This window comes from Pinus tabuliformis, chromosome 5_1 (genome assembly GCF_031772625.1).
Source record: "Pinus tabuliformis cultivar Carrire ecotype Pingquan chromosome 5_1, CPIR1, whole genome shotgun sequence".
Taxonomy (NCBI): Eukaryota; Viridiplantae; Streptophyta; class Pinopsida; order Pinales; family Pinaceae; genus Pinus; species Pinus tabuliformis.
The window spans coordinates 430,591,631-430,602,801 of record NC_142305.1 but is presented as its reverse complement, the minus strand read 5'-3'; the positions used below and the strand labels follow the sequence as shown (position 1 = coordinate 430,602,801).

The window sequence follows — 11,171 nt, the reverse complement described above, 5'->3', positions numbered from 1 at the left end:
AGGCATGCAGGCTCCAAGGCACCTGGAAGGAGTCTCTAAGTCACTTTCTCGGATAATGAGTTGAAGTCGACGAGAAGTGGCCTTGATCGAAGGTGGGCCATAATGATTCCCACATCAGCGACACGAGACAGAGGTATAATAATTTGTGATGAGATAGCGAACGAGGTTGCTTTGTGGCAGAGGACAACTTCTCTTGAACACATAACGGCACTATAACGGATTTGGCAGTACTTGACATCAAATGAGCAGCGGGTAGGATGATGATGGCAATAAACAGATGAGAGGTCAAATAGGATGTCCCAAACCCATGGAGGTTAGTGAAAACGAGATGAGATGACCCCACCCAGACACGAAACAGCGGAGTGCCGTGTTCAAGAGCGACGTACTGCCGAGACGACTGTAATCAAAGTTCCATTTTCCCCACCTTTGCAGGCAGGTACCCCGATTATTTTTGGACGACAAGCTTGACGGGGGTAACATATGCTTGATGTGTGTCATGTTGACAATATCCGATGTCATTGAGTGTTTAACGAGCCTGACAAAGGAAAAACTCGGCTTCTTTTCTTGTTTCGAGAGTCTGAAAAGAATGCGGAAAAGGAGGCTCCAGGGGTCCTTTTTCGTACAGTTGTGTCTCTCGAGCCCGAAAAAGTATAAAACTGTGCTCGAAAGAACCGCCCGGTCATTACAACCGAGGAGTACTTTTCATAAATAGTGTCGCCGACCGGAAAAAGTAAAAAAGTGGTCGAAGACACGTCGTTTTAGAGCCAATATCGAGTGCGAAACGACAAGCACCCGGCGATCTTTTTGGTTTAACGGTCGGAAAAAGAGCTTAAAAACGACCGCCTTTCGTTCCCTTTAACGAGCTGAAAGGGAGCTCGGCCATCTTCTCTTGTTTAACGTCGGAGAAGAGCTTAGAGACGACACTTTGGGAATCACATGAATCGTGGACTGTCATGACCAAGCTGCGATACCTGTACCTGCACAAGGGCACTACCCGCATAAATCCATTCGATATACGTAAAAAACATATTGAAACATGCTTGAAAACAGAACCAAGGCTAGTTTTATGGCAAAAAATGGTAAAAACCCAAAAAAATATGGTAATTTAGGAGTTTTTACTATAAATAGGGGGGGGTAATAAGTCATTTTTACCATTTTACTATTTGGAGTGCGAAGAACGTGGAGAAGCCAAAAAGTTGACGGAGCGATTTCCAGCCCATCCGGAGACCATTTTCAGATCTGCTTCTTCCAGGTAGGTTCCCATTCCTTCGCCCTGCATTCTGGTTCATTTTAGGAGTTTTTTAACGGTCGAATAGGCCCAATTGGGCATTTTTTATTTGCATGGGTGCGCCCTTGGTCAGCGCGGAAATTGCCCACGGGGTCGCGCTGATCGAAAAATAGGCAATGTAACCAACTTCGGGTCAGCGCGGAAAAGGCGTGTTCTTCCGCGCTGACCTCGCATTTTTAACAAAGAGCTGCCATTGTCAGCGCGGCTGTTTTTAAAACAGTCGCGCTGGCGCGGAAAAATTTTGTTTTTTTGAAAATGAACGTGAATTTTTACCTGGAAGCACTTCTGATCGGTTTTATTGTTCATGCAGGACATCATGGCTTTTCAATGGCAAGAGAGAGTTCACGATGTGGAGGATGTGGCTGCTTGGGGAGACGTAAATTGTTGCAACGCCATGCGGGCGTGTGGATTCATGAAATTCTTCCTGACGCCGCGTCTAAGGGCCCAACATGATTTGCTGGAGCTGCTGATCAGGGCATGGAACCCGGTGGACCAAAAATTCACCATCCGCGGTCACGACATCGAGTTCGATCATATGGACATCTTCTTCTTGACTGGGCTGTCGCGCCGAGGTGGGAGGCCCATCTTAGAGGGGCAGCGACCTAGCGGTGGTACCCTGGATGACTTAATGGCTGAGGTTTGCCCAGGGGCAGTAAAGACGCGGAGTGGGAAGTGCTCGATCCCCACAGTGAGAGACATAGTGTTGCGCACCATCCTGTTCATGGTGACCCGGGCAGCGGGCAGCATGGCGAACCATGAGGCGTCCAAGACTCATCTCCTACTAGCCCTCGAGTGTCTCGAGCCTACCGTGTTCGACTGGTGCACTGCAGTGTGCAACAATATGAAAAGGCAGTTGAGCAACTGCCGTCGCGGAGAGACGAAGCAGTTCGGGTATGGATCGATCCTGGTCCCGCTTATTCTGGAGCGAGTACCAGCCATGCGGCTGCAGTCTATGGCTGTGGATGCCCCCAGAGATCCTCGAGAGACGAGGGCCACTCGATGGGCTCGGATTATGCCACGTGGGGGTGGCGGCCGACCACATAGCTGGGGGGTATATTTCAGAGACTGGTTGGACCAACAGGAGATCTTCGTACAGGATTGGCCATATGCAGGGATGGATTTCCGCAATGATCCTGACTTGGTGCTGCCTCCGGGTGAACAGTGGGATGATGCAGGTATGACACTTTTTGTCTTTTTGAGTTTTGTATATTTTTTTTTTATTATGTACATGTCCTAATAAATGTCTTGTCACGCAGATGTAGGGCCTACTAGACCGATTGGCCTGGCTGTCACGGCACGGAGAGAGGGCCCAGGAGCCGGAGCTTTGGCCTTAGCCCCTCCAGAGGCCAACACGCCAGAGGTTGTGGCTCGCAACCTTGAGGGGTTGCTGGAGGGGGTACCGGATTTCCAGGGGGTAGAGGAGGTCCCTGTGGAGCATCAGATCCACACAGTGGGTGTGGAACCCAGAGTGCACCGCCTTCTGAGGCGGGTAGCACGAGCGGCCGTGTACTACAGAGAGCACCACCCAGCCGATTAGTCACCTAGGTTTTATTTCCACTGTTTATTTTGAGACATTATGACTCGGATGTACTGAGATTTTGGGACACGTACTTCTATTTTTGAGCGCCTCAGTGCGCCACACGATATATATATATATACATACCGGTTTTTGGATGAGTCGTTGTTACATATGATGATGTGTTATCTGTATTATGCGTTTGTTTTAGTACAATTTGTGATCTTATGTATGGATTCGCATGACACTCGACTCATGGATTTTATATGTTTAATGCAAGCTTAAAAACACACGTGCAAACTATGCTTGGAATGACTTATTTACATATGCTTATGGTCTTACTATGCTGTTCTTTCCTTCTTTGTATGATGTTTATCTGTTTCGCAAATGTCTGTCTAATACATGATTTGCCAATGCATCAGTCAACGTATTTAATCGTCTTGGAATATGCTGATAAGTAATGAAATCAAAACTCCGTTCTAACAATCTCACACGTAGGTATAACCTTAATATGCGCTGGTCTCTGACGGAATATTGCCTGTTTAGTTGATGGACCACCAACTGGGAGTCCAGGTTTACCACTAGCTCTCGGATGCCGAGGTCAACTGCTTCGGCAAGCAATTCTATTACAGCACTGTACTCGGCAACATTGTTAGTGGTACGACCTAGGCACACACCCTGTAGGTTTATCAACTCCCCGTGAGGATCGTAGATCACCCACGCTGCCGAAGACAAATTACAAGTACTACGGCAGGCACCATCAGCGAAACCAACATAAGGAGTACGAGACATCTGCGCAGGAAAGAGAAAGCATAATAAGGGGCAAAAACACGCCTTCACACCAAAGCAAAAGAAACTCATGCAGTAAAAACTCAAAAACACACGTATATACAAAGTGACTGTGAGCAGTTATGCATAGTACTTCTTCAGATAGAGTCCATTTCGGGGCTTGTCAAGAGGATTCCCTTCATAATCAATCAACTCATATGCGCCCTTTTGTAAAACACGTTTCACGATGTAGGGGCCTAACCACATGGATTCGAGTTTTCCTGCCCCCAGCTTATCCTTAGCTTGATCGTAGAGCAGTACTAAATCTCCCTCAACAAAGGAACGGGGATGAATATTTTGATCGAAGTGAGCCTTGACTCTCTTCTTCTGCGCTTCGATAGCCAGAGAGGCCAAACGACGAGTCTCGTCTAACCGTTCTAGGTAAAGAAGTCGTTCCTCCACCGAAGTGGTGTTGGGAAGCAACTCGACAGCTAATTTTAATGAAGGAATTTCACATTCGACGGGAAGGGTAGCCTCCAGTCCATAGACTAGTTGAAACGGGGTGAAACCGGTGGCATCCTTCACAGAAGTCCGGTAGGCCCACAAGGCTGGGAAAAGCATTAGATGCCAGTTTGACTTGTGCGTATTGACGGTGCGTTGAAGCATGGTGATCAAAACTTTGTTCACAGCTTCAACTTGACCGTTAGATTGAGGATAGTAGGGTGACGAACTATCTTGACGCAAGCCTAACTGGTTTGTTAACTCTGTCATCATATGATTTCGGAAATGCTTTCCATGATCTGTAACGATAGCCTGAGGGACTCCGAAGCGAGTGATGATATGATTGAATAGAAACTGCGCCGCTGTGTGACCGTCTTCGTTTAATGTAGGCATTGCTTCGGCCCACTTGGTGAAATAATCCACGGCAACGATAATGTACCCATGCCCCCCGGCCGAACGAGGGTTACAGGACGTATAATCGATGCCCCATTTGGCAAATGGACCTACGGTTACCACAGGGTGCAGTGGTGCAACAGGTGCACGCATCTTCCGGTGGTAAACCTGGCATTCATGGCATGCGCGTACAGCAAGGATACAATCCTTGAATATAGAGGGCCAGAAATAACCAGCGCGGAGGATCTTTTGAGCGGTAGCGTATCCGGACATGTGGCCACCACAAGCGCCGGAGTGGCAGTCATTCATGACTCGCTCAGCTTCCTCGAGAGTTAAGCATCGGCGAAGAAGGGAATCGACGCCGAGGCGGTACAGGTGTCGCCCAAAATGCGATACGGTTGAGCCTGATGACGGATCCGTCGTCGGGCTTCTTTTGATGTATTAGGACGAAACGAAGACGTTTGTAAATATACAATGATGTCTCCGTACCATGGGTCGAGAGTGCTGATGAGAAAGAGTGTTTCATCCGGAATTCGCTCCTCTAAATGAGATGGTGCAGATTGAGATGGTAAGGAACAGAGCAGTTCAGCAAAGACCAGGGATTTCTTGGACTTGGCGGCAGTAAATTCCAAGTCGAACTCTTGGAGGATTACGATCCACTTCGAGTATTTGCCCCCCAGCAACTGACGTGATAAAATATAGGTCATGGGGTTGCAGTCAGAGATCACGGTCGTTGTGCGCAACAGGATGTAATGACGGAAACGTTGGACGGCACATACAGCAGCCAATGCCAACTTTTCGACATATGCATAGCGAGTCTCCGTATCAAGGAGGTTGCGACTAAGATAGTATACAACGTGCTCTGAGCCATCGTCATCATCTTGCACTAAAACCATGCCGATGGTGGTATCGGCGGCGGCCAGATAAAGGGTGTAGTCACGGTGGTAATTTGGAGGTCTTAGGAGCGGAGCTGAGACCAGAAGGTCTTTAAGATGCTCAAAAGATTGCTGAGCGATAGCGTCCCAATGAAAGGGCGTGTCTCGCTTTAGTAATCGCGTGAAACCCTTGGCCACCTCGGCATAATTTGGGATGAATCGTCTGAGAAAATTGGCTTTTCCCTGCAAGCTTTGTAATTGCTGTAGAGTGGCAGGGGGAGGAAGATTCACAATGGCCTCGACTTTAAGGGGATCCAAACGGATGCCTTCTCGGGAGACGATAAACCCGAGTAGTCGGCCAGATTCCACGCAGAAGACACACTTATGCGGATTGAGTCGAATACGGTAGTGTCGACAGCGAAGGAAGATTTCGCGTAAATGAGATGGATGGTCTTGACGTTTAGCTGAATGAGCGGGTAGATCATCCAGGTAAGGTTGTACGATGTTTCGGATATCATGAAAAGCATACGACATCGCACGCTGGAAAGTGGCACCGGCATTTTTAAGACCGAAAGGTAGCTTCTTGTAAGCGAAGGTGCCCCAAGGACAAATGAAAGCGGTCTTGTGCTGGTCTGCGGGGGCTATGTTGATCTGGTTGTAACCAGAAAAGCCGTCCATGAACGAATAAATTTCGCTTCCTGCGCAATCATCGATAAGCTGATCGATAAAGGGCGTAGGAAAGTTATCTTTTGGACAGGCGCGATTGATATCGCGATAGTCAACACAAACCCGAATAGTGCCCTGTTTTTTATTTACAGGAACTATATTAGATACCCATTCCGTGAGGGGAATGGCATAAATAAAACCAGCTCGAAAAAGCTTTTCAACTTCGGCCTTGATGGCTGCAGCCTTTCGAGGGTGCACCGGGCGTAAACGCTGACGAACAGGCTTAGCCCCAGGATAGGTAGGAATTTCGTGCTCCACGATACTGGGGTCAATGCCGGGCATTTCTTCGTAAGACCATGCGAAAACATCACGAAATTCACGAAATAGATCTGTGTAGATTTGAATTTCCTCGGGAGTACATGTGACTCCAATATGAATATTTTCGACAACTCCTGTTTTGACAGAGATGTCGATAGCCAAAGTTTGTGTAATGTTACCCATGTTCCCTTCCGAGGACACTTGATATAACTGGATAGGTGTTTGGAGAGGGATATGTGGGAGACATGAAGCAAACTTTCCGAGACACGTGGCCATTTCCGAATAAGGAGGGAGGAACGAAGAGCGATGGTGGTGATCAAACCAAGGGAGCTCTTCGGGAGACATAGTCTCGATAATAGCCTCGTCGGATGGGAATGATTCTTTCAGGGGGTCCGAGGTGGCCTTCTCTCCCAACCAGGGGAAGGTTTGAGGTGAATCGGGAACGCTGCTTGGAAAAGCAGGTCCGGAGGTTGAAGCCGATGCAGCAACTATTTCGATGTAGTTGAGCTCGGCTGGGCTCAACGGCATCATCTCGCCCCATGAGTCTTCTTGATTCACGGGAGGGAGAACCCATGGATCAGAATGCGTCCTGATCATGTTAACGGAGGCGAGATTTGGAGGTGGGAGGGGAAAGACTCCCATCAAGGAGGGATCTTTAAATAATCCGGCACCCACACTCTCGAGCGATTTGAAGGTATGCTCCACGAATGGTACATTCCCTTCAGAAGAGGAAGCAAAAAAGGACAGCTGGTCCACCGTGACGATTTTTCCTTGATGGGGAAAACGAACGACACGGAATAAGGAGGAAGCCACGGCCTGCATGGCATAAGTCCAGCTTCGTCCTAGAAGGAGGTTGTAAGTGAGATTAGCGTCAACGACTTCAACCTCGACTTCTACAGTTTTCCCTTCTAAAGAGATAGGTAAACGCGGGAGGATACCAAGTGGACGAGATTCTCTTCCATCGAACGCCTCTAGGGTGGTGGGAGACTGGCTCAGAGCAGGCGAACCAAGAGCCTTCCAACAAGCAACTGACATGATGCAGGTTGAGGCTCCCTCATCAATGACAGTACGGTGAATCGTCTTGCCTTTGATGAGAACTTGTATAAGGAAGGCCACCTGATGAGGTAATCTCTGCGTGAAACCTTCGAGGTCGAAAGAAATGAGATCCGAATCTGCCGGGTCGATGCCACCAATTGCTGATAGCAGGGACTTCCTCTGGGAGGGGCAGCTCTGGAGGACTTCTAACGCGGACATAGCAGACGGAGCCTGAGCTAAGTCCTCGACAATGCTATAATGCTGTGCGGCACGAGCATTGGGGTTATAAGATGACTTCCTGAGTACACCTTTGGGAGGGGGTCGGGGGATCGTCTCGGTGCTGGGCCGTTCAATGTGAAGAGGGCCAGAACTAGACGCGGGAGCGCTGGAGGGGACCTCCGGCTCCTTCCCGGCTGAAGATGGATATTCTTTCGTTCGAGTCGTGACGTGGACGGGGATGGTTCCTGCCATGAATACTTGAGAACCGAACGAGGAAGAGGATTGAGAAGGGTCTGCCACCTGATGCGTCTGCTGGGATGGGAAAGGCTCTTTAAGCACGGCGGGGGACCCTGAAGCACCTTTTAAAAGCCGACTAACCTCGGACCGCCTAGGGCAGTCCTTGGTGTAGTGATCCTCCTCGCAAATGAGGCAGGGATACTTAGGCTTCCGCTTGGCTCCGTCCTCGGTGGGAGGTTTAGGAGAATTTTGCTTAGGTTGTCCGGATTTTTCTTTGGCCTTTCCTTTCTTTTTGCCTTTCGAGGATTTGTCTGCCGCGGTGGACTGAACGGCATTTACCTCGGAGGTATTCCCAGGAATAGATGGGCTCTGAGAAGCATTCTCGTTAGAGGCGTTTTGTTTCTGCTTCCCAGAGTTTGCGGTTGATTTCTTACTTGGTGAATTCACGGAGCCAATAACTCCATCCACAGACGGTTTCGGTGGAGCTTTGGTTTGTCCGTGCCTCGGGGCATCTGGCAAATAGTCATACAAAGTACCTGACTGAGAATATACTAAGTCAAGGTATTGAGCTCGCGCAATCGCTTGCTCTTCAGTTACACACGCCCCCATTGCAATATCTTTGGCAATTTTAGGAACAAAGGACGTGGTAAACCAGTCGGTCAGGAGTTGATCGGGAATCCAAAATTTAATCAAACGACGGCGCCTTCTCCATTCATGTATATGATCAGAGATGTGCGTTGCCGTATCCTGTTTTAGAGACGTGAGCAAATGGGTCCCAGTCTCGTACCGAATGGGTAACTGAAAATGAGTAAGAAAGGCCATAGCCAACGAGTTAAAGTCTGAAAACATACCGCGATGAAGTTCGATGTACCATTTTGCGGCTGAACCAGTGAGGGTCCTCTGGAAGAGGCGCAGTCGGATAGAATCATCAAGCCATGAGTTAGATGAACACCAAAGGTGATAGGTCATTACGTGGGCTTGAGGATCCTCTCCGGCTTTGCCGTCGAACTTTGGACAGTCACCTGGTATTTTGGTCGGAACCGGTGGCCACCATGAGTTATGCAAAATAGGATCATTTGTTAACTTGGACACATCGGGTAGTTCCAACGTAGCCAAAAATGGTAGCTGCGGGTTGAAGGACATCTGTGGCTGAGGGTTCGAGGCGATATTAGGGTTCCACCCAGATTGGGGTTGCCCCCACGAACTTTGTCCAGACGGACCTGGCCCGAAAGGACCGGCCGCATAGGAATTTTGTCCCGATGGACCTGGTCCGAAAGGACCTGGCACATAGGGAGTTTGTCCGTAGGAGTTTTGTCCGTGTGCGGACGACTGTCCCTGTGTTTGCCCTCCAGCTCCCCATGAATTAGCAGCTTGCCCGCCAGGTTGACCATATTGATAATTTTGATAGGGAGTGACCTGTGGTCGCTGATAATTTTGGTAAGGAGTATACTGATTTTGCCCCTGGGGTTGCTGGTAGCCATGTGACTGCTGGTTCGCATACGGAGCTTGGTAGGCAGGCTGCGTTTGATATGGAGGTTGATAACCTGTTTGAGTCTGAGGCCCAGAGTATTGTCCTTGAACCGGTTGAGGTTGGACTACACGTCCCGAAGGTTGACTTGGTCGGATTCGAGATGGACCTGGTTGGCCAGCAGGATAGCCTTGCTGAACGCCAGGTTGTCCATGTGCCACCAAGGGCTGTCTTCGCGGAACGGGTGGTCGAATTGGTTGGATAGCTGGTTGACGCTGAGGCTGGCCAGCTTGTCCAGGTTGACGGTGAGGGTAGACCCCGGGTTGATTTGGCTGTATAGATGGTTGGCTCGTTTGTCCCCCACTGTAACCGGGTTGGGAAGAGGGTTGGGCTTGCTGTACGGCAGGCTGCCCTCTTGGGTATATAGGCTGGGCAGAGGGTTGCGCCCCTTGCCCAGAAGGATTTGTGTTTCGAGGGGTAGGTGGGCCCTGTTGAACATAGGGTTGTCTACCCTGGCCATAAGGATACCCTTGCTGGACGGCTGGTTGATTTGAGGGATTGTAAACTGAGCCAGTTGGTCCAGAGGGGTACCCTGGCTGGAAACCAAGCTGGTCTTGAAAAGACGGTTGCTCTGGCTGCCCAGTAGGTTGATTCTGATATGGGTATGGCGGACCTCCCATGTCCATAGGTTGTTCCTGGTAAGGTTGACCTTGTGGGTGCCCAGATTGTCCTGGGTCAGGCAGGCCATATAATGGTTGCCCTTGAGGGGGCTGCACGTAGAATGACGGGTCCTGATTGGGTGGTCCTATGGGCTGCCGAGGAGGGTCTCGGTTTCCAAAGTACTTAGTAGTGTGGTCATACCGGACATTCAAAGATTCCTCGTTCTCTTCGAAGGGGTGACGAGGGAGACCTGAGATTTCCTCAAGGAACTCACCATTTGCATCGAAGAAGAAAACAGGACCATCGTAATCTGGGTCTGTTATAGGTTCCCCATAAGCATCATACGGTCCTGATCCTGGAATGCCTCCAACAAAAGAACCAGCTTGAGGAACTTCAGACGAGGGAATCGGCGCAGCACTGACGACCGGAGTCGAACGTGCTACACAAACAGTAGGTTGAGCGGGAACTGAGGTGACGATCGGGTTGAGTTCTGAGGTGAGGGGTGGGAAAAGAGGCTGTGAAACAAAAGGGCCAATCGAGGCCGCGAGAGAAGGATCCCATATGGTGGTAGAAGTTGTTCTAGCATCATACCTATCCCTTAGCGATTGATATCGTGGAGGGAGGGGAGATGAAGACGGGATCGGGGTCTCAATGTCTGTGACCGCGGGTGTCTCGATGTCTGTGACTGCGGGTGTCTCACCCGTGCTGGAAGCTGCCCCCTCCATTGGAGATGACATACCTAAAGGGGTACGGGGGGTTTGGGGGGTATCCCAATCTTCTTCCCAGACGGGATTCCAATCCTCCAAGTAATCTGGGTTGCTGGGGGACCGTACGTTAATAGGCTGGATACTCGGTACAATGGGAAGAGTACCGCCTTCAACTGGTACCTCGGGAGCAACAGAGGATTGAGAACCTAAGTCACTTGTACCGGGAGGTGATGGGTCAGCCAGGATGACCAGACCCCTGAGAACTCTTAAAGGAAACTATCGATAAAAGCCTACTCAAAACTATCGCACACAAGACCTAAAAAAGGAGATGTTATCGTGGCCAAATTAATTTTTAAGACGCAAAGACCAAACTTGACCTTTTCATATTTCAGGAGTCGAGAAAAGGACAAAGATGACTCCAGTCTCCTTCGAATGTTTAATGAGCACGAAGTGACAAGACGCTCACTGGCACCTTTTCGTTTAGGGAGTCCGAAAAGGATCAAAAGTGACTGCTCTGGAA

At 49.5% G+C, this 11,171-nt stretch overlaps 1 protein-coding gene across 1 annotated transcript in view; it reads left to right on the top strand.

Moving 5' to 3' along the window:
• Positions 1-1,577: 1,577 nt before the first annotated feature.
• The window catches only part of LOC149165343 (uncharacterized), a 28,364-nt gene continuing 18,770 nt past the window's right edge, over positions 1,578-11,171 (top strand). The window contains exons 1-2 of the mRNA XM_089429781.1: positions 1,578-2,463; positions 2,545-2,738. Of these exons, the coding sequence (XP_089285907.1) occupies positions 1,593-2,463; positions 2,545-2,738 (1,065 nt within the window). The 5' untranslated portion in view covers positions 1,578-1,592. The remainder of the gene's footprint in view (positions 2,464-2,544; positions 2,739-11,171) is intronic.